At 46.0% G+C, this 27,963-nt stretch overlaps 1 protein-coding gene across 1 annotated transcript in view; it reads left to right on the forward strand.

Moving 5' to 3' along the window:
- LOC146829232 (plastin-3) overlaps positions 1-27,963 on the forward strand; it is a 409,189-nt gene that overhangs the window by 198,924 nt on the left and 182,302 nt on the right. Inside the window, exon 3 of the mRNA XM_085607861.1 lies at positions 16,938-17,101. Coding sequence (XP_085463987.1) covers positions 16,938-17,101 — 164 coding nt within the window. The remainder of the gene's footprint in view (positions 1-16,937; positions 17,102-27,963) is intronic.

Consider the following 27,963-nt stretch of genomic DNA (forward strand, 5'->3'; position numbering starts at 1 on the left):
AACATGTTTCGACCCCTCTGGCAATACTGCAGTGGAGGGGGCTGCACTAAGTAGTACGGATGCATCTCCCTTCTGGTGAATGTATAACTACGAAGGAGACATCCCCACACTTTTTGAGGGACTGATAGGGTTTTATGACTTACCTTGAGTGCATGTTTGACTGTATTCCATAGGTTATAATTCCTTTACCTGGAAGAAGACCAAAGACCTGTAGAAGCTGTTATAGGAATTGAAACATGTTGGTAAGAACAGGATTTTTTTAAAGCATCATATGCAAGATGAACTTGTCCACCGTCAGTTTTCCCTTTTGGGTGGATGTAGACATGTACAAGGATCATCCGGCTGCTGGGACCAGCCGTCCAAAGGCAGAGCCAGTAGCCAAGGTTCTTGTATGTCCAGCGCTAGAATTTTTGGAGTTAGATTGGAGTTTACATAAATTGCCAGACCACCCTTTAGTCTTCCAAAGACGAATTTTTTGAGCAGGCCTGCTATACTCCACGAAACCTACAAGGGGGATATTGGCTGGGCCCATGTTTCCTTAACGGCTATGATATCAAATGCGTTCAGGTATTTCACTAGGTGGCATCCTCTATTTTTGACTGCAGTCATCCCAGGTTCCATGAACATATGGTTAAACCACACCATTCCTTGGCGACATCACTAGATTGCAGGTCTATTCAGTCCTTATGGACAGTCGCAAATAAGGCAAATGTAAGCCAGCTCCAGCTTTCTGGATTGTTTCGCCTTTTTAAGGTCCTTCTCTGCTCCGTGAGCTGGCCCTCTGGATTTGTGAATTTTCAGGCTGTGGTGGCTGGTAGTGGGAGAAAAGGGGGTGTCGCAACCGTGCTAGCTTCTCAATATTGACCTTGTAGAGCCTAGGCCCTTAATATGGGGATCTTGCTGTAAAAGCAGTTGGGGGGGGGGGGGGGTGGGAGGGGGGGGGTTCAGGCTCTCCAGGCGTAGGATCCCTTCTTTTCTCCTCCCCTCCCCTTAGACTCTCGTGGCGATGGATTTGCTTTACACATTTCCCCGTACTGGGGTACCTGAATGTTCACACTTTGGGATGAATTGCGGCTCACTTCCTCCAGCAAAGATAGCCAGAAGCAGGATTAGCTTTTCAATCACTTCCTTGCACAAGCATAGAGAATAGTTTGTATCCTGATGTGGTTGCACTTGAATTATAAGAGCATTTAATTTTTCAAACTTTTAGTCAATACCGGACATGAAGACTGCCCTGGTGTTGAGTAAAGTACATACCTTTTGTAGGGATAATGCACACGTGCGTACTATGGGGCCATTACACATGATTACCTCTTAAGCTCCCTTTACAAAGGCTACCGTATTGGGACTGACTAGTATAGTTCTGAAACGTTCATCTCGCACATGTTTACGTGTCATGGAGTAACACAGGTTATTAAGGTATACATAAACTGATGCTACCGGTTAATATAATTCTTTAAAATTAGGTCTTTTGTACTTCAAGCATTTCTATTTTGTCCTTTTTTCTCGTTGCTTCACTCCGTGAACACAGAGCCTTTAGATTTCAAACAAAGTGTTTCACTGCTGCAGAGAAAAGCATATCCTTTGTAAAAGTGGTACCTAAGTTGTGCATTGCCTCTGATCTATTTTTTTTGTTCTGCCCAGTAGCAGTATTTTCAACCACAGGTGATTTCCTTCGAAAACCCCCAGGTATTTAGCTGGGACGTCCTCTGCCGGTATAGAGTTTTTGGCAAGGCAGTGAGCACACTAACACTGAACATATTGTTGCCCGACCTGAAGCACATGCCTTGTTTCCAGCGGATGCTGAAACCTGCTTTTCAATTAAAACCTTCAGTGAGTTCAAAGTTCTGTTGTAAGCGTATTTGGTTAGAACTGTTTAGTCATCTATTGCTGACTACTGTTTTTGTGCAAAAATGTTTGAAAGGGACTTTCTGCCTACAATGTTGGAGGGTTTTCAGCTTTATTGCACAGTAAGGGCTGGAATCCAGAATAGGGAGAACCTACCTTATTTACTCCCTTGGCTAAACCAGTACTAATCCGCCCCAACCCTAAAAAATAATTCTTCCTGTTTTAATCTCCATTGATTTGCTCACATAAAGTAGCATGTGCAGCACTGTAAACATATGAGTTAAGTTTTACTTCGGCTTGTATAAAATGGGGTTTTAGGTAAATGCACCTGTTATTTGGTGTGTTGGTTGCAGAGAGACCATGTCTTGAAATACTCACGCAATTCATTATGTTTCTAGCCTTTAAATCTGTTACTCCATCTCCACTCTGTTCTCTTAGTCTCACTGGCAACACTGAGATCCATCGAATTACACTAGAGAAGATTTTGAGTTGTTTCTTCGGTTAGATATCGGTGGGTGCAATTAGATATCAATAGATGCAAGTGGGAGTATTTACTGTTAAGTGTCATGGAAGAAGATCCTTATCATAGCCTGCATAGGCTTGTAACAGTGTTCCTGGAACAAAAGGTAAACCAACACTAGTTTAGGGATATGCCAGAAAAGACAGTGGTCAACCCAGACCTGAACCACAAATTTCCTCCCTAGAATACCTTCTTTAAAGTAAGAGTTGTTTGAAATAGTAGTCAGTAACTGCACTGTTTACTATTTTCCTCCTCTTCCCTTCTTGGAAGAGTGACGACGTTCAAGAAATTCGCCTCTAGTCCCCGGATTTTGGTGTTTGTCGGTACATAATTCGTGTTAGTTTTAGAGCAAATTAGAACTTGTAGTCCTACCCTTCCTCTGGTTCATTGAACCCTTTGCCACAGCAGCAGGACAGGTCTTAGTTTTTCACCTCAACCCCCCCCCCCCTCCCCCCTACCCCCAAAGCAACAGATCTTAGCCACTTATTTCTTCAGCAACCAGTTTGTGATCTTTTAGGATTGTCCAAAGGAATTGTGAACTGTTGTGAAGCCATTTACAAATGACAACGTAATACAAAAGTGCAACTAGTTTTATCTTTGGATATTGGCTAGAAAAGTAAAAACAATTTTATTTTTCAGTATGACTGTTTTGTCTCTTGTATCCTCCATTAGCAGGTCATGCATCAAAGTGATTTTTTAAATATATTGTTTAGCAACTTTGGTGCATAACAAAATTAATTTTTGTAATTGCTTAACACTTTTGTAAAGCATGACTTCAAGGGGCTCTTGCATTTATTTTATTTTTCATTTAGAAAGTAATTCCATTGGGGATCTTTATATTAATATATCTGTTCTGGCTCACAATCCAGCAGTCTTAAGCTTTGTTCTTGAAAGATTGTTTATGCTTTTTGAGGTAACCCCTACATGGAGGAGTTGAGATTTTGTTTTCTCTTTCAAGCTAGACTTTCATAATGGCAAACTTTTTAGGTCAAGTCTAGCGCAGCGTGCATGCGCTGCTCTCTGGGGAGGCTTCTTGTGAGCACTCCAAACTTGTGTGGTTAGGACTTCCCCCACGCATTAGGTTAGTTGTTGCCAGTGTCATTTATTTTTCGTAGCCTGCAAATGGCCAAAGGCGGACGCATGTCCCACCTCTTTAGCAAATGTTCACTCCCACAGCGTTTTGCTTGCGAGAGCGAGCAGCGGTGCCCAGGATGGCAGCTGCATTCCTGACATTCCTTGGTGTGCGCGCCCCACTCGTGGTCTTCTTGTTTAGGCATTGCAGTTGCGGTAATCTGACCCACTGCCCCTGCATCCAAAGTGAGGGCTGTGCTGGCTGCCTCCGAGTCACATGAATGAGGCTGGCTGGAGGCTCCTGGCCAGCTGGCACTGGTCGGCCTGTAGGCGGCCCTGTTGCTGTGGGATCCGCCGGTCTTCCGCTCCACACTTCGCATGCTCTATTCCAACAAAGACATATGGCAAAGAGCCCCAGAGATGTCTGAAAACGAATAAATATGTATACACTATGTATGGGGATAATTGAATTAGGAGAAAATGGCTATAAAATTAGAACTTGATTATCCTAGTTTATTACGTCCTACTCTCTCTTCTGTCCCCCTTTGTTTTTCTCTTTCTCAGATTCATTCTCTCTCCTGTAGTTTGCCATTTCGCGCTCTGGTTTTCGCCTGTTACTTGTTTCTCTACTACAGCACTCCATTCTTCCCCCATCGCTTCTTCCCTCCCTCCTGTCATCGTCTCCACATCCCTCTTCTCTTTCCCGTGCAGTTTCTCTCATCACTCCATCTCGCCTCCAGTTCCTGACGTATCTCTTCTCTCCCCACTTAAACTAATCTTCGCCCTTCCCACACTTTGCCTCTCCCCCCTTATTTTCCACCATCTCTCCACTCTGCTTTTTCACTTCCCTCTCTTAGTTCCTTCCTTCTCTCCCATGACTGCATTTAAGCCGTTCTCGCCTCTTTTCCTTAGTTTGCTTCCACGCTCTCTACTCCTTGAACTTACTTCCTCTGTTTCTGCATGCCTCTTTTGCCCCTTTACTTTCTTATTATGCCTTCATCCTACTTCTCCCACTGCTCTTTGATACTTATCATCCTTGCTTCACTTCCGTGCTTCTTTCCACTCCCTGCCCCTCACACCTTCTTCCCTCCTCACCTCTGTTTCGCCCTTTGCCTTTTAGCCTCCTTATCCCGCTCCCCCTTTCAAACACGACCCCCCTCCTTCTTTCCTACCTGGCCCCCTTTTACTTTCCAGCGATTTGTCCGCTTCAATTCCCTCCCTCACTTTGTGCCCACCCTCCGCCTCACATGTCGTCATTCTCACTCTCTCTCTGGCCATTCCTCGCTCCCTCTTTCGTCCTGCCTCACACGGAGCTCTGGGTTCTGACTGACTCCCACGTCACTGTCCTCACACACTGAAGGGGAGCCTCACTCAGCCCCATCACTAAACCAGTGCATACGTGTAGACTAATGTCAGATGACCACCTATACCCCATGACTTCCCTTAAAGTACGTCAATAGCTTGTCACAACTTGTGCCCTCATAGAATGCCCCGCGGCACTAGTTTAAGGGTGCCATATGCAATCGGCATTGTAGTTCGAAATTTACTCTGGGCATCACCAGAGAACATGCTTTTGGATTTTTGAGTATAGGAGTAATTATTAATCTTGAGATAACAGTATGTTAAATAAGTTATATTACAGATTGTCTGAAAACGTGGAATGTATGGGGTAATGCCAGGTACGTAGCTTTCAATGGTGGAGCAGTTGCACTGGGGCAGAAAGGCCTGAGGGGCCCACCACTGAACCCTGTTTATTGCTGTGTTTCAGCCTTCAAACAGCGGATTGGGGGTCCATATCCTTCCTTGCACTCAAGGATTGGGTTGTGTCATTTCAGTCTGTATTTACGTATGCTTGGATTGTCTTTTCTTTACCTAGAAAGGTAGGTCTCTACTGCTCTAGTGTCTTTTTTTGCAAATGTTGTTACCAGTGGTCCACTTATAAGGTCCCAAAGGCGAGACCTATTGGCTATGCCAATGCTTGGTTTTTTTTAGGCTACTTCCTTCCTCTTTTACCAAAGGCCAGTGGTATTTCTGAACTTAGCAGAAGAATTTTCTTAATTTGTCTTTTCTTAATAGTTGGTTAGAGACAGCCAACATCCTCATGGGTGTCTCAGATGTCACTAACTGCATGAAGGCTATCCAGTATTTGACTGATATTGATACGGTGCTCTCTCAAAGTAAGCAAGCGTCCTTTATGTCCGATGCCCACTGGATGATGCCTTGCATCCTAGAATGCAATCCAAAGGTGGGCAATCATACCCCAGAAGGTGTGTGCGCCATGTTGTTAGGGCTAATATATTGGTATCTGTCTGACATCGTATCCCTTTGGATGGAATCTGTAGGGTAGCCACCTGAGAATCTTGTGCGTTTAACAAGAATTAGTGTATGTCGCTTAGCAAGGTTCACTCGAAGAATGATTTTTCTTGAAAGGAAGATCTACATTGATTTTTCTACTCCAATCTGTCTGTATTTCTTTCTTTTAAATGTGATTCACGGGTCTGGTGGAAGGGGAACCAAACCTATTTCATTTTTCTTAGCATTGAGGACTTTGGAAAAAAGACATGTCTTAATGGAAATTCTGTATGAAATCTTGTTCTTTAGGTGTAAGCGAAAGGTTACAGCCTGCTTTTCGGCAGATTAAAAGCCTTTCTTCGGTTTGCACATTTTGATTAGACTCCAATGATAGACCAGAAACCGAATCAAAGACATATTTCACTGGTGCGAAAACCAGACAAAATCAGTTTGCGCTTTTGTTATCTCTGTGCATCATGGAACCCAGGAAACTATTTTTGGGTCAGTCTGTTGAAGTGGACTTAAACAGCAGGCCAAAAATGAGAAACTGGAGGGTGTCCACTTAGCTATCCATTCAGTATATAATAGATTTTCGGCTATAAATATTATCAGACCATTGGAATCTTGGGAGCTCCATTGCAGACAATGGAGTGCTCCGTGCTCCTACGGGCCGGTTAAGGCCCGCGGAGCAACATTACAATGATTATTTTGTTCTCAGCTTTTGCTGTGAACAAAGTCCTCTTGGAGCTCGAGGGGATTTAAACACCCTCAGGCTCCCCATTTGTTAGAACAATCTGCCCTCTAGTAGCAAAATGTTCTAATAGCCTTCTAGCCCTTCGTAGCAGGGCTATACCAGCTATTAGAACATTGGAACGTTGGGAGCTCCATTGAAAACAATGGAGTGCTCCGGGCTTATAATGGCTGGTATAAGACCGGAGCTCCAACATTCCAATGCTTCTTTATGGCTGTAAACAAAGGCTTCAGGGCGCCTAAGGGGATTTCAATCCCCTCGCTCTCCCTGAAGCCTTTGTTTAATTTATTAGAAGATTCTGCCCTCTAGTGGCAGAATGATCTAATAGCCTTATAGCCCTTCGTAGCTGGGCTATACCGGCTATTAAAGTCCCGCTGCCTTGTTAAAGTCCCTAGCCTTCGGCTCCTGCCTTCAACGCTGGAGCGGGCCTTTAATAGCCAGTATAGCCCGCTACAGCGAGCTATAAGGCTATATTAAAGTCTTGCTCCCTTGTTAAAGTCCCTCGCCTTTGGCTCCTGCCTTTAAAGCTGGAGCGGTCCTTTAATAGCCGGTATAGCCCACTACGGCGACCTATAAGGCTATAGTAATATCACAAAGATTTTATCAAAGGTACCATATAGTCCACTAAATATTATTACAGCAAACAAAGGTTGGCGGCGTATATAACACAAAATCGACCCATCTAACTTTGCTGCAAAGATTTTGCATCGGAAAAGTTGGAATTTCATTTTGTGTCTTCATATGTAAACACAGCTAAAATATTATGACCTCAATTTGTCATGTTGGCGGTTGTGCAGCTATTACTTGCTTTTATGGTCTTGCTGTCACCGTGGCCACACTTCTCGTGCCACAGTGGAATGTTGAGTATGTTAATGTTCTAATGGGTTGATGGTGCGCTCGCGTCCTGTCAGTTGAGCGGTGGCTGGCTGAAGGATGCAGTGCGCTGATGCTGTGTGTGTCGTGACTAATAAACCTGTGGAACCAACTTCCTGTATCCGTGTCATGCGGAAGTGGTAAGAGTGACTAGGAAGAAGTAGACAAAAGAGGTGTGTCTAAGAGTGAGAGGGAAGGAGCCATCTCCAGTGTTGATGATGTGGTTCAGTGGAGTCGTGGTGTGGTCAGTAAGGAGGAATGGGCGGAGGCCATGTCTCAAGATGAGTTCTTTAAAGGGGTCCTCAACCTCATTTTGAATGGCAGACATAGGGAGAGCACTTTGCCCATCAGCGTTAGACCCTTCAATGCTTTCATTGACAAATTATCCACTGTCGCTGGACAGGTTATCATGGGCGGTGATCAGATAATTCCCCCGTTTGGCATTAGCAAAAGACCTTTCAACTTAGCCCACTGTTAGACCTGTTAGCCCTAGGGTGGTCTCCCCATTTATTTTTTGATCGTGCCTCATTTTTTTCCACCCTCATTTTTATGTTGGACTAGGTCTCCGGGCGCCTTTTCATTGCCAATCAGTGTTAAGGTGCAGGTGCTCCCTTCTCCCAAGATGGCTGCCACAGACCCCTGCTACTGCAGAGTGGTCTTTATTAGTAGCACCCTAGCTGCCAGGAGCTGGCTGGGACCCCACAACAATGTTGCTACACCAGGCTGCCTTTTTTGTCCCATAGGTAGAATAGGGAAGCTCCTGGAATGTGCTGGAACCTTCTAGAAGGGAGGTGTGGTTTTACTTTTGCCGCCTTGGCTAGAGGTCACCTGACCTAGGGCTAATTAAGTGAGGGAGGGAACTTTTTCTAGTTAGTTGGCCAGTGGGGTAAAGCAGAGCTGGAGAATCCATGCAGGAGTTTTAGGCGGTAGGGCCTAGCCAGGGACTTATGCCTCTGAGAGTGACAGGGCTTAGGTGCTGCCTCTTAAGTGAGTGAGGGATCCTGTAAAACCCACTGATCTTGCCCAGCAGTAGGAGGACCCAGGGAACCTCTGCCCAGCCTGACTAGGAAGGACCTAGTCGCCAACTCAATCCCTACCCCCAAGGAACAGAACCCCCAAGGGCGCCAGAGTCATCTGCGCCGCAAGGACTGAATACTGAAACTTCATGCAAAAGCTGAATACTGAAACTTCATGCGAAGACGGCTTGTCTGACTGCTGGGGATCAACCAGGTACTAAACCTGGCCTGGGATCCCTCGCGTTCATCTCCCGTCAAGCACAGAGCTGGCAGAGCTCCAGCTTAATTGGTGACCCCCCCCCCCCCCCCCGGTGCGAGGACCAGCAGCGCGGAGAAGCCCGGGGCCCCGCTGCTGCCGTCGCAGCGTTGTGAGGAGGAGCTGTTGGCCGTGACGTGTCCTGCTCAGTTGCGCGTATGAGGTGAAGGGCCCGGAGCGGAGCCGGACGACGAGACAGAGGTAACCCCCGGGGGCTGGGAGGTAGCGTGGCCGTGGGAAGGCCTGGCACTCGCCCCCCACCTGCTCCCCGAGAGACGTGGAAAGGCCCCGGTGCGCCCCTTGCCGAGTGGGAGCGACACTGCACGGAGAGACTTTGACTTTCCCCCTTCCGCGGGAGACTCCCCTTCCATCTGGAACTCTAATTCCCCCTCCGTGGGATTGCCCTTGCCTGGGGACTGCTGTGTGTCTGGAGGAGTGTAATGCACTCCGTGTACGAGTAGCGCTCTATCTGAAAGGTGTGCTCATAAATGCAATGTGCTCTGAGTACGAGTAACGCTTTATCCTCGGGTTATGCTCAGAGGTGCCCAAGGTGTTATAAATACGTGTCGCGCTTTATCCTCAAGTTAGGCTCAGAGGGGCTCAATGTATTATGTATGCGTGTAGCGCGTTGTCCTTACGTTGTGCCCAGGAGTGCCTAATCCTTGATATAAACGAGCAGCGCTTCAACCTCACGTTATGCTCAGGGGTGCCTAAGGTTTGATGTACAAGAGGAATGCTTTACTCTCCCGTTGTTCTCCAGAGGGTGCATAGGCGCAATGCTCAATGTGTACGAGAAGTGCTTCATTATCAAGTTATGTTTATGTGCATTTGATTCCTTGTAGATACCAGTAGCGCCGTGTATGCAGGCCCTGGCCCGCAGCACTGGTGGAGCCCATGCTAAAGATCTGCAGGGATTGCTGAGGTAACAGTAATGAAATTCAATAATACCAACTTTAATATGTTCAAGTGAGACCCATTGCCATCTAAGAAACTGTGCATGCTCCTTTGATTAGATAAATCTGATTAATTTGCATTCACCCTACTGTGTGGCGTCCCTTATTGTGTGCGTTTACTGCTTCAGAGGATGTGTGTGTTGTATGGTCGCTTAACACATAGGCCTTTGGGTGCCCAGCCGCTCGTCTCACGTACCCCCTTAAGGCTTGGAGACCCCACGTCTTACACCCACAAAGGACACTTAGGCCAGGCTATTACTAAAAAACGGTTGAGGAATGAATTCTGGTGGCCAGGTATGGATAATGAAGTGGTCGATTGAGTTGAGAGATGCAGTGAATGTTGTGAGTGTGAGAAGAGACTTAAGGTTGGACCACAATATGTCCCGAGTTCGATCCATGATTCCGGGGTGGTTTGGCACAGCATTTGCCCTGATTTTGTTGGACCTATGCCAGGTGTTCACCACAGTAAGAGATTTGGCATGGTCATAATGGATGTCCACTCTAGATGGCTTATTGTGCACCTGCTTCCTGAAATTACCACTAGAATTACCATTAGAGTAGTGCGCACCATTTTCAAAGAGGATGGTTTTCCCACTGTCCTTATTACGGACAACTGCTCCCAATTAACTTCAATTGAAATGGGGGAGTTTCTTCGTGAGTGTGGTATTAAACATTCACTCACCACATTGTACAACCCCCAATCCAATGGGATCGTAGAAAGAGCCACCCGTATGATTAAAGGAGCTATAAGTCTGGCCCTCACCAATAATCTTGACATTGATGAAACCTTAAACGAATTAGTGTGGGCATACCGCACCACTGAGAATTCCACCACCGGGGTAGTTCCCTTCATTGCCATGCGAGGTAGAAAACCATCTTCTTAATTAGTACCTCCATAGGTCAGAGAGTTGGTAGAAGGGAAGGGAAGAATGTGACTGGAACTGGTAAGAGTACTCCCATGCACGCATCCTTACTCGGACACACCCAAGAGAAGACTTCGGTCAACATTCAAGTGGGTGACTGGGTCAAAGTCAGATCCGATCATTGGGTCAAAGGTCTATGCAAGTTTCGTGGTCCTTTCAAAGTTCAGGAGGTGCATCCTTTCTATGTTATGTTGGCCAATGGAGAAAAATTGAACTTACGGAGAGTAGAGAAGTATCGGTCACGAGACCAATCTCCTAAAGCTATTGTCAGAAGGAATTCATGTTCAGGTTACATGTTGGCTCATGATCATCAATTACTCAACAGTGCTTGCTCCGGTGCTGAAGCGAGTGTGCCAGGTCCCGGTGGTGACCATTTGAGTACTAGCCAAAGGTCCAATGCAGAAGATATGGAGTCTCATGATCCTCAAGACACTCCTGTGTCAGAGACCCTTGCGGGTCAGGAGACTTCCCCAACATTTGCATGATTTCATGGTGGGGTGATTTGCCACCTGTATTATCTCCTTCTCTTGTCAGTGAGGTGGTTGCGTTGTTTTGCTCACTGCCCCCTGCCTTGCTTCCTTGTCTTTCTCTGCCCTGGTCCTTCCCTCGCTCTCCTCCCCTCTTTTTCAGTCAATTAATTTGCTCTACCTGCGTGTAGAGGAAAGGGGGGTATGTTATGATCTTGCTGTCACTGTGGCCACACTTCTCACGCCACGGTGGAATGTTGAGTATGTTAATGTTCTAATGGGTTGACTGTGCGCTCGCGTCCTGTCAGTTGAGTGGTGGCTGGCTGAAGGATGCAGTGCGCTGATGCTGTGTGTTGTGACCAATAAACCTGTGGAACCTACTTCCTGTATCCGTGTCATGCTGTGACTACAACACTTACATTATCCCAAGACGCGCAAATTAGCCGATTTATCTACTACTTTTGTATTTTCCCTGTGCCTGGTCTCTCCACTACCTCCGAGATGACGTCATAGGACACTGGTTGTAGGTTTGCTTGATTTTAATAGAGTATCAGAAACCAACCAGCACGTGGCATTTGAAACAAAGTATTATCACATTATATGTGAAATACAAAAATAATATCTACTCATCATCGAAGAGTGTACATATTGCGTACTGATCTGTAATGCTGCACAATTTGGTATTTAAAAAAAATTAATTTAAAAAACTCATCGTAACTCTTCCCTCTCCACCGTTGAGGAACATAGGAATAGGAACAGAAAGAGGGCAGGGCATCAGGAGTAGAGTGGAGCTGAAAAGTGGAGAGGGGGGAAAAGGTTAGGGAGAAAGTCAGGAGAATATATTTAGTACTTTTTAATTCCAGCATGGACGAATATCCAAAAAAGTGCTGCTGCACGTGCCAAATACATGTGACAACTATAAGATTCAAGATGTCTGCTTGCAAATGCACACTGCTGTTATTCAATATCGGCCTGTTGAAGAATCTGCTTTCACTCTCGAAGGATGAGCATATCGCCACCACTGAGGAGAAAAGGTTTGATTTATTCCCGTATGTTAGACCTGGCATCATTGGCATGGGTCTCCCTTCCTCTTTTCGCTTCCTATCTTTTATGTTTGCTGGATTTAGATGCTCTGGGTGCCGTGCAACTGTTAATCAGTGCCACAGCACGAATGCTCCCTGTGAAAAGATGACTGTATGAATTAGGATAACCATAATGCCTAGGTCTGTGTAGCATGTTCTAATAGCGAGTTACCCTCCATTTCACTGTTACTATCGTGAAGCTATCCGTTCTCATACGCCAGAATGGACAGGTTGATGATTACCTTCTATAATCCTATCTGACCCCCAGAACCTGATCGGAACTTCGAGTTTGATATGTTTATGCTCAGGACATTGAGATACACCTTTTAGTAAGAACCATTTATGTATCCCATGTTCGAAAATGGCTCTTCTAGAAACGCGGTACTTTCTTGCCTGAACTTTCCTGTAGGCTTTGCTAGTATGTGTATTGGCCGTCTGGTTTTGGAGCAGCAGGGACAGCTGGGTCAGACCTGGCTGGAGAGAGAGATCGGTATTCAGAGCATGGGGAGGGGTGACTCTTTGATCTGAGCAAGGCCGTGCCTGGCAAGGTGAATTATGGCTCCACCCCCCCACTGGGCGTCTGATAGCAGACCCCCACATTCTGAAAGGGCAGGATGTCACCTCGTAAACCAAGTGCTCCCCGACCCCACTGAACTGGTTCTGACTGGATTCAGTGATTTGTGGCTTGAGAGAACAAAGACTTTTTAGTTATAAAACGCTGCGCTGGAACCTTGTCCAAACGTGTTCCTTCTGGATGTCAAGACGAAACTGAGTGAACAGAGGAAAGGACTTTTGAAACTTTGACCAAGCTTGCTGAAGAAGCTACCCGAGAGCCTGAATCGAGAGCGCCTGCTGCCGAAGTCTCAGGAACATTAGACTTCACCCCGTTAGCCGTCGGAATTCCGATGCGAGGAATTCTGCTTGCAGGTGAGGCCTCCGTCGAGCAATCTGGAGCTTCTAATTCTACTGTGAGGAACATGGACTGGGAACCTTTGCTGAATCTGTGTGGGCCGCTGCAGCTAAGGGAGAGCTGCCGCCGCTGACAGCCCGCCTGAATTTGAACCTCCGAAACCTTCACTGAATCTGTGTGGGCCGCTGCAGTTAAGAGCTGTCGCCGCTGAGAGCCCGCTTGAATTTGAACCTTCGGAACCTTCGCTGTGTGGGCCGCTGCAGCTAAGAGAGCTGTAGCCGCCGAGTGCCCACCGTTGTGCCATCCTGGTCGAGACCACCATTCGTCCTGTGGGCCGCTGCTGCCGCTGAGTGCCTGCACCTTTGCCAACTTTGCGTCATTGGGATCTGTCCTGTGGGCCGTCGCAGCTACGGGAGAGCTACCGCCGCTGTGTGCCCGCATCTTGTTCACCATTGTCAGGATTTCCGCTATTGTCTCATGGGCCGCCGCAGGCGAGAGCAGCTTCTGCTGTGAGCCCACCATGGAGCTGCAAGACGAGAGTCATCGCCGCCACCAGCCTGGGCCGCCGCAGCCGCGTGCTGTTGCCGCTGAGAGCCCGCGTGTCCATGAGTGCCCGAATCATTGTGAGTGCATGCTGCGGACCCCTGCAGCCAAGACCTGTGGTCGCTGGGAGTCCGCCTGTCACAGTCTCCGCTTCTTCGAGAAGCTGCGTGCTGTCTCTCCTTTCAACGGCAGGTATCTGGTGCGCAACGGGTCGCGTAGGCCCCGGCCTTGAACTCAGTCAGTGTCACGTCTGGTGAAATACGTTATTGCCTTTTAGAGTCCCTACTGGTTTACGTGCATTGTAGCTTGTTAAAACGCTTTGAGAGTCTTGAGTTAAACCTTAGATAAAGATATTATTTTTCTATACCTACTTGAGTTGTCCTTTTATGGTGTCGTTACTGCCTTATTGTGCATGATCATAAATGCTTCACACACTGCCTCTGAGATAGGCCTAACTGCTTTTGCTACGTTACCACAGGGTTGAGCAGGGGTTGTCAAAGGGGGTAGCCCACTTGCCCTGACTTAGGAAGAAGGGTCCCTATTTGGACAGTGGTGCCAGCCATTGCCAACTAGAGGCCCCCATTTTTGACACCGTGGGACACTTTCTAGTTAACCAAGTACCATACCAGAGTTGTCACCAAGTCCCATAGAGCGAACATGACTGTCATTATGTGTTATCTCCTCTTGTGTGTTTTTACACCCCCATTACGAAAAGGATTTTCTTGTTTTAAAATGTCAAATTCTGTTTCCGAGAGGCTGCTAGATTCCAAGTAGGCTTATGCCATTCAGGATCTTAGAGGGCCACCATAATAGTACCACCAGCTAGATCAGTGCCAGATACTCCTGAGAGCACGAGAGGAGATTGAGTATTTTGGGAGAGTCAAATCCTAATTAAAGATTAACTTCTTTAACACTGTTGCATTTACAAAAGTAGCCAGTGTGGGGGATTGCAGCAGATGGATGTTAGCTAATCTTCGTCAATTTTTTTCAGACATACATTTTGTTCTCCATGATCACCATGGCTTCATCAATTGATTAGAGAAATCCTTAAGGTCTGGCTAAGCTATTTTATTGGCAATTCACATGCATGCTAGAAAGTTTACATGGACATGTTTTGAACCCCAAATGGTTTGGCGCCACGTGTTCATAAGAAATGTAACCGAAAGGGTGTTTTGGGGAAATAATAGGTAAAACCAAACCAAAGTGTACAAATAAAGGTTGTGTATGAAGGGAAAATAAGGTGAGGTTACTATAATGAGAATATTGTAGCCTAAGTGCATCCTGTTAAGCATCCAGTAGAAAATTTTTTGATTTGCAATCTTACAGGATAGATTTGGTAAAAAGAGCGAAGTAGGGTGCATTCACTAGGTGTACTAATTTCTACATCCCTTGCCACTCAAACTTTCTTTTTGTTAAAAATGATTCCTCTGTTTCGTAGACATATCTTGGCACCTTGAATCGTGTCCTGCAGCAAGAGCATCTCATGATTGTGAAAAAGGGGATAAGGAGAATGAAAACCACCAATACAAGAGTAGGGACAGTGAGCAGCTTGTATCTTTTCAAGCGAGTAGCTTAGACTTTCCGCTTATTGCATGGGTTGTATAGATAGCTGTTTTACATTGAGGTCCCTTCTGTTTGAAACCCATCGTTGGAAAAATCTAAGATGGAGCAAAATATACCAATAGATTCATGGTCCTGTGATGACTAAGAGCAGACTGGCCCAACACACTATTGTTTGACGGAGGATTAATCTGTGAATAGAGCAGTAAAGACCACGTAAATTCTTACAGTATACCCCACCAAAAACCTTGACTGCCTTGTCCAGCAGAGTTGCCTGTGCTGATTGCAATTGTATTCCTGCCACCCTGCCTTCATTAAGTTAGTTCTCTGTAGCAGTTTTTCTATTCCGTTGATAACATGGGCAGCTCAACAACCTCACCAATAATTCTCTCTGGTTCCAGGATAGTGGCGACTCAAGCAGTTGGCCTTGCACTAGTACAGCTAATTTTGTAGTAGATTGTTGACTTTAAGATGGTAAACTGTTTTTTTGAAAGGGGTGTCTTGTGTTTGAACTGTTTCTTTGTAAGGGTATGGAGTGTCTTGCGTGGGAGAACTGGGCAGAAGCCCACAGGTTAGGACAAAATGTCTGTTGTATGGTTTGACTGTTGTAGTGGGACATATGATACAATGTTGTGTGGATGCTGAGCTCAAAGGGTCATAGTCTGACACAAAATACAACAAAAGGTGGCTTGTCTGTCAATTGACTTCAAAAGATATCATTACAGTGTCCTGTGTGGAAGAGGGTGGCAGTATACCGATAAAGGTTGGTAGCTTCGTGCAAGTATATCCAACACACAAAATGATTTACGCAGAAAGCTCTGGGATGCAAATGACCTCTCTCAGAGAGTCCATGAAATGCCCATCAGTAGAAGAGTTTGGTTCCCACTGGCAGATGCAGTGTCTTCTCTTCTTGTGAGGACGTTTTGGGAAGTCTGTTTGCCCAGGGTGCCTGTGGAGAGGCAGTGCTGATACGGATATTTGGTGTGCTGCATTATCAGGCGGCATACGCTTGAGGGTCTGTTAGACTGTGTGTCGTTATTGGGGGCATAAGTAGGCCATTTGGGACCTCTGATCTTTTCTTGACACCCAAGCTTGGCTTCATGCCTTCCCAGTCGCTTCCTACGTTGTGAAGACTGCGTGCTGGTCGGGCGTGTGTCCTAGTTAGTAGTGGCAGGTTATCCACCCTAGTGCTGAAGGGCACAGCAGACCGTGGAGTCCTTCAGTCTGGGTACCGATTAGACCTCTGGTATCTGCTGGCAAGCAAAGTGATTTGATGCTCAGTGGCAAGGAATGACGAGTTGGACAGTGGCAAGGCGTCCATGCAGCCTACTTGCATCAGATCCATTCTTATCTGAAGGTTGGGCACTGCTTTTTCATGGTGGGTGGCATTTAGTTAGCAAAAATAGCTATGGGTACTTTACTCCAAGATACTTGTACACGGTCCTTTATCGGACACACATTCTAATAATTACTGCATCACTCTCCCGCCACCTGTCCTGTCCTGCTAATTAGCTGCCATTGTCCACTCATCTATTCGTGATCTACCCTGTACAGCAGTTGCATGTTTTGATGATCTTATGCATATTCACAAAACGGGTCCATAAAGAAGTGTGGGGTTTTTCTTGGATCCAAGTTCCTGGTGTTGGCATCCAACACTGAAATCAATTTTCCACCGAAGACTCAAGATGAAATTTAAATTGCCAACGGTTCGGACTGCAGTAAAGCTTGTGACTGGCATAGTAGTTGTGGGGGGGATATGTTTCATTGCAGGACAAAAAACGTTTATTGGTTGCATTTCAAATCTTATTTTTACTTTTGTTTTCTGAACAACTCTAACAAAAATTTCTATACACGTGTTTTTTTTCCTTAAAGATCTGGACAGCAACGGTTTCATCTCGGACCACGAACTTCAAGATCTTTTCAAAGAAGCAAACTTACCTCTTCCTGGCTATCGTGTGAGAGAAATCATTCATAAACTTATAGAACAGGGAGACAAAAACAAAGATGGGAAAATCTCCTTTGAAGAATTTGTTTATGTAAGTATGATGTACATTTAAAAAAACAAAAAGGTTATACCTAACATTTGCTATCCAGTTATCTTCATGTTATGTGTTGTAAAGGGAAGGTCTTTATTCAAATTTCTCATTCAATCTTTTGGCTCTTCTAGCAAAGAGTTTTGGGAATAATAATAGATTCATTTCCCCGTGTTTTCCTGTTTCTGAAACCAAAGGGATAATCGGAGTACACAATGGCCTGTGTTTAAGTTAGATTAGTGCTTTCGTCCAGGTCACCGTGGTGACTCGCCCACAAGACCATTTGGTGCAGAGACACAAAAGCGCAGTTCTGGGTAGAGGAAGGTTATAATAAACTGTACCGCCGCCTCGCTAGCAAAAGTTGTAATAGAGAAGCAATTATACACCCTCTGGGTATGTGAAGGCGGGCATACCGTCAGTTAGGTCCCAAATTTGCTTGCCCAGTGTGTTTGTGATGCAGTTGTGAGGGTGGGCACTGGTCAGGCAGATTAACCCCTACTGCCCCCCCTCTTCAATATGAGTAAGGCGGTTAAGTCTTGGTAGCACACCTTCAGTTTAAGTAGAAGTCATTGGTGCTTCTTCAGAACGGTCCGATTTACAGCCAGTATATTTTGCAGCATTTTGTAATGTTTATTCAAAATCAACTAGGGTGGAAGAACCATCCATATGCCCCCCCCCCCCCCAAAAAAACATTCTTCCCTCTCCCCCTCCCAAAATAAAACCTCTCCACAGGAAATTAGGTTTGTTAAATCACGCGGTGCATTTTGGGGCGTGTAATGTATTTGCACCTCCCTCGTTCCCGCCACTTTAATAGTTCTCCTTCTTCCACTGCACTTAATATTGGATTGGTTGTACCCGTGGATCTGCGTGAGTACTGCGCTTTATTTATTATATTTTTGTAAAGCTACTTGGCTGGAAATGGCAATAGCTCGTTACTTACAATTCAGTCCTGTAAATAAGCTCTACTTCACTTTCATCCAGCACCACTTCTAATGATACACAAGGAGTTAGGTGCACGCTGCCGCCCTTTCAAATAAATGCAGATTTTCTGAGAGTTTATGTAGGAAAGTCGTATTTTAGCAGCAAATTGGGGACACTAGGTAGAACAGTAAAATAAGGAATAAAATACACTGTCCAGAAATCTATTTAAGAACTATTAATGTAACACATTGAGGTGGGTAATAAAAAGTCTTTAAATAGACCCTGTTATGCACAGCACATCCTCTTTCTTGATGCCGAGGTTCAGTTCAAATTGTTAGGAAATGGTTAAACAATACGAAAATGCAGAAGTTGATCAGAGAGGTTTCCAGAATCCATTCAACATCCTCACGCAAACCTTCAGGATAACTGAGGAACTGTAGATTGTGGCTGAGAAAATAAATACAAGTAATAGCCGTGTTGAAGGTTCGGGGGGATATGAAAATGCTAAATAAATATTCTTCCAGAGATCTGACACAGTGGTGGGATAATAATCTCCTTAGTATCTTTACTATAATTAGACTTTCCTACATTAGCACTTGGAAAATCTGCATTTAATGTTATATTTTGTAAAGCTCACAGCTGCCCCAGCAAAGGGGCGTCCCAGTGCTGATAGCAAACAGAAAGAGAGGCTACTGACAGAAACGGGGCCTATAGTGGAGGGAATAGGAGGGTCTTAATAGCCTTACGAAAAGCCAGATCATTATTAATGCTGCGGATGTGTATAGAAAGTGAGTTCCTGAGTTGAGCTGCCAGTGTGCGGAAGGAGCGCCCACCAACACGCACCCTCCGTACCCAGGGAACAACCGCCAGATGACCTATCGAGCGGAGTTGGCGGGTGGGAGTATAGGATGAAAGCAGGTTGGCCAAGGTGCCAGGAGAGGAAAAATTCAGGATTTTAAAAGCATTGCAGAGGGACTTAAACTCTACTCGTCTGGCCACCGGCAACCAGTGTAGCCGACTAATAGCACTAGTGTTGGAGCAGGTTCTAGGAAGGCCAAGGAGAGTTCTGGCATCTGCGTTTTGGATCCTCTGCTGTCTCAAAATCTCACTCTTGTTAGTCCCCAGGTAGATGGAGCTAGCGTAATCCAGTCTCGACAAAACTTGAGGCCTGAACAATAACCTGCCTGATGGGCGGATCGAAAAACACCCAACAGCGGTTTGAGCCCCCGCAGTATACCAAAACACATCCCTGCCACTTTCTTAGTTTGGACCTGGAAGCTGAGAGCAGAGTCAACCCAGACACCTAGCATTTTCACCACCTGTTTGGGGGCGGGTGCACAGCCCAGGGTAGCAGGCCACTAGCGTTCACTCCACAGCTCAGAATCTTTGCCTACCAGCAGGACCTCAGACTTGCTGGCATTGAGTTGGAGGCAGTTGGCAGTCATACACTGATCGATAGCAGCGAGATCACGCCGAAACCTTTTTTTTTTTTTTTTTTGATGAACACATTTTTATTGTTTCAAGAGAATGTAACCCCCATTGCTTCGACATTGCATAATACCGATATTGACACAGTACATCTAGAAGAACACATACATTGCACTCAGGCCCCACCCTCCCGCGGTGGACAGCATAATGTGTGGATGGAACAAGCTACTCCACGGCACCCAGCCATTTGCCCCACACCCTCTGGTATTTCTTAGGACACCCCCGTGCCTCGTACATGGGTTTCTCTTGTGCCGCACACCAATCCACCCCCTTTCTCCATCCAGCCGAGCTGGGAGGTGTAGGACGTTTCCATGAGGCGGCTATGTCCCTTTTTGCCACAACCATGGCTGTATTATAAAATAACTTCTCGTTCCTGGACCCGTGAAGTCCGTCTGTAATCCCTAAGATGGAGTGACGTGGATCGTGCCAAACCTCCCACCCCAGGACCTCGGACAGCTCAGTTTCAATCTCTCCCCAGAACTGCACCAATCGGGGGCAAGCTCAAACCATGTGGAAGAAATCGTCCTGATCTTGGCCGCATTGCATGCATAGAGATCGCTCCGAAACTTATGAGCATCCTGCACGGAGTCATCAGAGAGTGCAACTACCAACTGCTTGTCATCTGCATATGATACTACTGTAAGCCCTCTACTCCTGGCCACCAGTGCTAATGGTTGGACGTACAGGATGAAAAGCGATTGGCTCAGAACTGACCCCTGTGGCACACCTTGTTTAATAGTATGGACCCTGGAGGTGAGAGGGGGGGCCGTTACCTGGAAGGTCCTTTCAGAAAGAAAAGAGACGAACCAGTCCAGGGCAGGGCCCACAATGCCTGCCTCCTCCAACCTTTGCAACAGGATCTGGTGAGAAACTGTCAAACGCGGCACTGAGAGCCAATAAGATCAGTGCCGAAGTACGTCCCTTATCCAGTGCTACCCTCAGATGTTCGGTCACAGCTAGGCGATCAGACTCTGTGATGTGACCCGGACGCAAGTCATTCTGAGAGGTGTCTAGTATGTTGTTCTCTTCCAAAACACCTGTTAAGATGGAATTTATGGAGGCCTCAGATCTTGGATGCCCACGGCCGGAGAGAGAGAGAGGAGGAAAGTTCTCAGGTTTAGCTGTATCGAGGTAGGTTTTTTTAACAGGGGAACAACCCTAGCTTGCTTCCAAGTCCTAGGGACAGCTGCCATAGACAGGGACATGTTAATCACCTGACTCAGGTGTTAGAAGCACAGGTAGCAGTTTCATAAATTGATCAGGCTTCATGAGATCAGCAGGAGAGCTGGATTTAACCTTGCTGCATAATGAGCACAGCACATCCTGGGAGTTCGGTGGGAAGGCGGCAAACGTGTGAGTGGGAAGGGGGGGGGTATACACACAGGGTCAGAACACATAGCAGCTTGAGGAAAGGTCTTATAGATGTTTTCCACCTTGTTGACAAAAAAGGTGGTGAGAGCCTCAATGCTCATCTGATGTGATAGAGGGCGCTGCAGATACCCCTGCCGATTTAAGATCTTTAAGTATAGAGAAGGTACTCTTGGTGGGTTTCTGCTGCTCCTGATCTCGTCTGCAAAGTAGGCTGCCCGTTCTGTCTGAGTAGCCAGACCGGAGGCTCCTATTATGCTTGTTCAAACTTACAACAGAAAGTGAAACGAGTAATAGCTTAACAGTAAAACATGGTGTTTTTTTAAGTAGTTGGGGAAACTGGGTAACAGAATTGGGATTTCCATAGACATTTGTAAGAGGTTAGGAAACCAGATTTGAGACCACCAGGCGGGAATTATCGTAGTTAGCTATACAGATTCCCATCTCACTTTGGATAAGCAGCAGGAGATCGTAAGAAAATTAGGTAACATATAGGGAAGGTCCTATTTACAAAGATGGAGAAATGCAGTTGTTGATTTAGCCAGATGGTCTGGCCTCCTACTGTGAAATTGGGTAAGATGTGAATTTAATCGGAAGTTAAACAGGTTTTTTGAGAATGGGCCCCAGATTAACTGCTACAAAGTTCAGTTGGCCCTGAAAATATTCTGGCATAACTGAGATGCATTGTTTCAGGCAACATTTTCAAGATTGTCTTGGCAAATTGTCTGGAATTTTGGACCAAGTACCTCCCAGGTAGTTGATGCAGCTTTCTCATGTATGGTTGACCATTCTGAGAAGAATTGAACAAGCATATTTCTTGTAAACATTTGGATGACAAAGGAGCCTGCAGCAAGCTTTGAATTTATGTGCATAGAGGACTCTTTCTTAGACTTATGTCTCCAGCAGAGAACTGGCCACAATGAGCACCCAATTTCTTCATGTGACAAAGTGGTCCCTGATGCTCCCCTGCTTTGATGGACTCATGCGCTGAAAGAACTGCACTTCCTGGTGAACTTTGTTTAACATGTGAGCACGAACCTCGTACAGCGGCTCCAGGGTGACTAACGGCACACTTGTGAAAAACTGCGAGTCCCAGGGAAAGAAGCTGGCATATACCTGTGGAATAAACAGTACATGCAAATGAGTGAGGTAGAACAGCACGCAACACCGTAACAAGTAAAATTTAAAACCCACTGTTAGAACCGGCGGTCTCTAGTTGGCAGAGGTATACACTTCTGACAAATAGGGACCAACCAACTCTAGTCAGGGAAAGGGGATTACACACTCAGATAACCCCTGCTACCCCCTTGGTAGCTTGGCAGAGCAGACAGGCTTATCTCAGAGGCAGTGTGTTAAGCATTTATGACCACATACAGTAATAAAGTGAATACACTACAGATGGACACGACACAGAAGTTATTATAAAAATAGTATTTTTATATAAGGCTTAGCACAAGACCAAATAACGACAAATATACCACAGTCTTAATAAATACTCTTTGGAAGGAAAAATGATAGTTCAAGTAAGGTTTCTTCTTGGCAAATAGTTCTTTAGCAACGAAATTGAGTATTCTCATGAAACACAGTTCTTTGGCAACAATGTGACCCCCACAGGAGTCACACGACGTCGAGTCTACAAGATTCCCAAGGTTCGGCGTCGACCGCGAGGAGCGCTACGTCGAGCCTGGAGTTGCAACAGACCCCACGAGTACAGTACCTTGAGAAATGAAGAAAACTATGATCCACGGCGTCTATGTCGGCGTCGAGGTCGGCGACGATTGTGCCTCGGAGTCCGGTCGATCTGCAGCGGCGTCGAGGGATGTCTGGCCGGAGCAGCGCTCACGGCGTCGAGAAGGGCGTCGAGTCGATGCGATCAGCAGCGGCGTCGGGACGGGGTCGCTTGGAGGTGGAGCCGATACTCACTCCTCACTGGCGTCGAGACGGGGTCACTTGGAGCCGGGGCCGATACCCACTGCTCACTGGCGTTGCTGCTGGCGTCGATCGGGCCCGGCGGCCGGCGTCGAAGGCTCGGGACACTGGAGCCGTTACTCACGATGTCGAGCTGGATTCGGCGGCGGCGCCGAGACTGCAGATTTTCCCTTGTGTACTGGAAACAACACTTTCCAGCAATTCAGTAGATGGTGAAGTCCTTTGGCCCTGTGACTTCAACAGGAGACTGGCACTCTTCCTGCCCTTGGAGATTTCCTAGCAAGCGTTCAGAGAGTACACACCAAGTTCCTCTCTCCTTGTTCCTTGGCAAAAATAAAGAAGCAGCTTTCAGGTTCCTCCACAGCAAAACAGCACTCTGGCAGAAAGGGGAGGCAAGTCCTTAGATCAGCAGGCTTCTTGTCCTTGGTACAGGTTTCCTTGTCAGAAGTGATCTGAGTTCTTGGTTCAGGGGTCCTTCTCTTATACCCCTTTTCTCCTTTGTTCCCTTTGTCCAAGCAGGGAAATTCCCCCCATCTCAGGTTCGTTGTGGGTGTTGCCAGGCAGAGGCACCTGGCCTATTCACTGAGCAGGGCAGAGTCCTCAGCCGCCCAGCAGGAGGCGGAGCCAGTATTGTCACTGGCAGGAGCAGGGCTATCAGTCTCCCAGCAGGAGGTGGAGCCAGCATTGTGTCAGGCAGGGCAGGCTACTCTTCCCTCACTCTGTGTAAATGCCTCATTCACCCCACACTGACTCATTCAGACCTCTGGAGCCACCCAGCCCCTGACACACACCCCAAACCAGCAGAGACCGGTGGATAGTTGGACAAGAAAATAGCCACTTTCTAAAAGGGCTATTTTCAAACACAGAATCTAAAAACCATCCATCCTAAAGGGTGTGTTATTAAATTCTGAGTTCAGGGATACTAAACTCGACCTGCTACCATGCTCCCTGAGTCAGATTATAATGGAGTTAATAATCCGTCTGCCCATTCTGGCCTATGGGAGGCAGGTAGCCCTTCAATAGTGAAAAACGAAAATGGCTGTAATTCACTATTAGGTCATGCCACACACATCAGGGCATGACCTACCTTTTACCAACAATGCACCCTGCCCTAGGGCCTACCATAGAGGTGTGTGAAATGTGGCAAAGTGAAGGTTTAGAGACTGGCAAGTAGGTTTCCTTGCCAAGTCGACATGGCAGTCAGGGACTGCACGCAGGCGCTGCAGTGGCAGGCCTGAGACACATTTTACGAGCTGCTTCTGTGGGTGGCACAACCAGTGCTGCAAGCCCACCAGCAGCAGTTAACTTACACGCCCTTGGCACACGCAGTGCACTAGACTAGGGTCTGAACAGTAAGTCAACCAAGCCAATCATGGTAACACCAATCAATGTAACAGTTTAACATAGGGAGCACTTGCACTGTGGCACTGATCAGCAGTGGCACAGTGCCCAAAGCAATAAACCAGCAAAAACATCGTAAACAGAGGAGGCAACCAGAAAAAAAATGGAGGAGAGACTCATGCCAATGATGCCAGGTCTAACACCCACAAATTGAAGTAGATATGAATGCAAGTGACTTAACTGATGCCAGTAGCAAGGAAGAGGAAGTGCTGCGCTTCAGGGTGACTATATATAGTCTATTGATTTCCCATCTGTCTCTTGCATTAGTGGTTCTAGAGCAATCTTCTTCTGGGTAGTGTAGTTTCTGTTCTACATTTTGTGACTAACGGGCTACTAGATAAAAATATACACCAAGAAGGAAACATAATATGATCCTCTGGTGTTGACAAATGTATTGCAAAAAGGTACGCGTGGGAAACCATTCACGAGGGGGTTAAAACCACCTTTACCAATGCGCGGTTCAAGTTACTCCAATATAATGTGAGCCATCAGGTATACCAGATGGCTGCAGGCCATGAACCCGGAGAGATCGGCGGAGTGTCCCAGATGTGGGGGGCAGTCAGCTGATTTATCCACATGTTATGGAGCTGCCCAGTCCTAGATAGCTTCTGGTAAGGCTTAATTTGGTCACAGGTTGGGAGCTCCCCAGCAATATAGCCCAGTGTCTATTGTGGCACATCCCGCTCCGCAAGCAAAATAAGCAGAGTAGGACATTTCTTATTCTGGGGTTGCTCATGGCTTAACACAGGATTGTGATAGGGTGGTTGTCCCCTAGACACCCAAAGGTCGAGGATTAGCAGAGAAGGCTGAATGGATTAATGCTGAGGGCTTCATATGAGACGAACGCGCAGGGATGAGAAATTGGAGGAAGACACGAGGGCATGGTCAGCAATGCTCACTAAATTGTTGATGCCGCCAGATGAGTTACCCCCATAGACCAAAGAGATGGAGTAATCTTGACACAGGTGAGTCCGGGCCCTGGCATAGTACATAGACTGCCTGCGGTGCCCTCTATGGACCCTGAGTGACCATGGTCAACATGTCCCACAACCAATGTCCCCAACATACACCTGTATGGTATTACTAGCTCTAATCACAGAGACCTGAGCTGGGGGGAGGGAAGGGGGTGAGGGGGTGGGAAGGGGGAGTCGAAAATATTGCAGAAATGTACTAAGAAGCTGAGATTTCTCTTATGACTCTGAATTCATATATGTTGCTTTGTTCCTTGAAAAGCTAATAGAAATTATTTAAAAATAAATAAATGTTTTGCATAAAGGTGGCACTTTAGATACAAGTTCCAATTATAAACCCTTGAGTGGGCCCTGGATGCAATTTTCCCTGGTGAGCAGCTACTGTGCTGACAAAGGCCTCCCATTATATCTATTGATTGTCTATGGCTGACAACAGCTCTACGACTGAGGGCTTAGTGGAAGTGAATTGCCGCTGATAGTGTGAACACAAGCTACAACATTAGTATTCTGCCCATTACTCTTTGTTAGTGTATTCCATAAAATGTCCTATCCATTTGGCCTTCCTAAATTGCCAGTAACGCGAGAAGCAGATCAAGATGTAGAAACCAGATCATATCTTTTTTTGCAGATTACATGCATCAAGTAATAATTCAATAGGTTATCTTCAACTTGTAATACTTTGACACTTGGCGTCATGTAGCTTGTCATTGTTTTGACACAGATTCCCATCATAAATGGGATTGCTTTACCATGCGGTTTCTCTTGCTGCCCACCGTTGTTCTGGATGAGTATTGTTGACCATATAATGTGTACATGTTATGTAAGGAATTTAATCAAAGTAAATGAACTTCTGTACTGTCGCTATCAACAACTACTCAGTATAAAATGTAGTCTCAGCAATTTAAATTAGTGCCTACTTATCCATTTGCACAGAATATTTTGTGGCAGTTTTTATTTAGATGTATTGTTTTCAAATGCTATTGTAATGACGTACTTATACAGAACTCTGTTCTTGCTTCAAGTGTTTGATTTCTTGCAAAGCACATTGATTACCAGAAGGATTTCTGTAACAAAGCTGTAAGTGGATGGAAGCCACAACCTAAGACCATACACCTGAAGCAAAGGGCTTAATTCTGGGCCGCCTTAGCGGAGGCATTCCTTGAGAATGAGGCACGCCGGTTGAAGCCTGAGGAGACTAGAATGTACAGGAGTTTAAAAAGGTTTATCCATCAGAGACGGCCCTTAGAATGCACTTTTGAGTGCCCTGCCACTTTTTCCAAGGCATATGATGGCAGATCCACATACAACCTGTTGCAATAATCAAGCTCCAACAGAGTGTAAGCGGCTACAACTGGACCATGATGTCCTTTGGGTGGCAAGTTGTTGTCTGAATTAACAAAGAGGTAAAAACCGCATCAACCAATGCATTAATCGAGAATTCCTGCTCCAGAATGGTATCCATAGCATTAAAGTTTACGTTTACAAAAATTACAGCGCTGCTGCTCCCTAGCTCCTAGGCCAGAGCTCTTTCAGCACTCTCCATTCTTTCCACCAGTCAGAACCTCTGCCTCATTAGCATCTAATTTCTTGTGGTTCTGTCCTGTTCATTGCTGAACTGCTTTTAAGCAAGTGCAAGTTGTTCACTTACCCCAGATAATAAACTGAGCTTCATCCGCCTGGGATAAAGGTTTACAGATGGATTAAGCAATGATGTTGGACTTTGGGCCACATAGGCATTAAATAGAATTGGACACAGGGAAGATCCTTAAAGGGCCTGCATGGAGACCCGCTGTACATGTTCCACTGGATTGTGGTCACTGTACAGTACCTAGAGAAGGGTGTAAATACATGACAAGCAAAGATTTCTCTAGTGACCACACTGTGGTGTGTTACCTAGTGCGAGGTAATGCTGCATAGAGTTGCACACTGTCAGGCTTGTTCTCTTATTTGTTGAAGGGGGGGCTCTGAACACAGCAGTTTATTGGGAGAGTATCTGTGCACATCAGGTGGCATTTACTTTAAAGATAAGTATCCACTCTTAAGTTCACCTGAACCACACGTGTGATGTGTGGACGTCCACAGTGTGCCTACAGTATTTCTCTGTGATTCACTGCTACACCCATGGTGGAATGGAGTAGAGGGCAGAATCTTCCATTTGCTTTTCTTCGACGTTTATGGGACTAATGTGACCCGTGCTTATTTTATGCAGGGTAAAATGAATTCCAAAACAAGATTTTACTATTACACAAGACCACACGAGTTTGTATTTGTCCGCTGTGATTATTCAGCATTTAGAAATGTCGTTAGCACAAATTTAATGACTGGATATGGTTGAATTTTACTTACTACTTAAATATGAATTTTCTCATTACACTACGCGCCACTCCAGGCTACGTCGAAAGAAGGCCCTTTTCCAGGGACCATAGATCATTAGTAACCAGAATGCCTTCATTCTTCCGAAAATCAAGGGGGGGCTGTTTCTCCACTATTGAATCTTTCAGAGATTCACATGCTTGTATCTTCCCCGTCGTCAAGGTGGGAGTCTCACGGTAAAGGAAAGAAATAGCAGTAAAAGAAAGAACTGCAAAGATACCATAGAGAAGTATAGACTATGTCAGTATCATCCTTATGTGAACCAAATGACAGCCAATGAGACACCAGCCCTGAGATCACACTCCCCAGCAGAGCCATCATACATCAGATTTCCAACCGCCGTCGTGTGAGGAGTCTCCCTGAGCTTTGCTCAGTTTGTTCCCTTGGTTGAACTTTTGACCTGTATTTTCAGCA

The sequence above is a fragment of the Triturus cristatus genome, chromosome 5_2, assembly GCF_964204655.1.
Source record: "Triturus cristatus chromosome 5_2, aTriCri1.1, whole genome shotgun sequence".
Classification (NCBI taxonomy): Eukaryota; Metazoa; Chordata; class Amphibia; order Caudata; family Salamandridae; genus Triturus; species Triturus cristatus.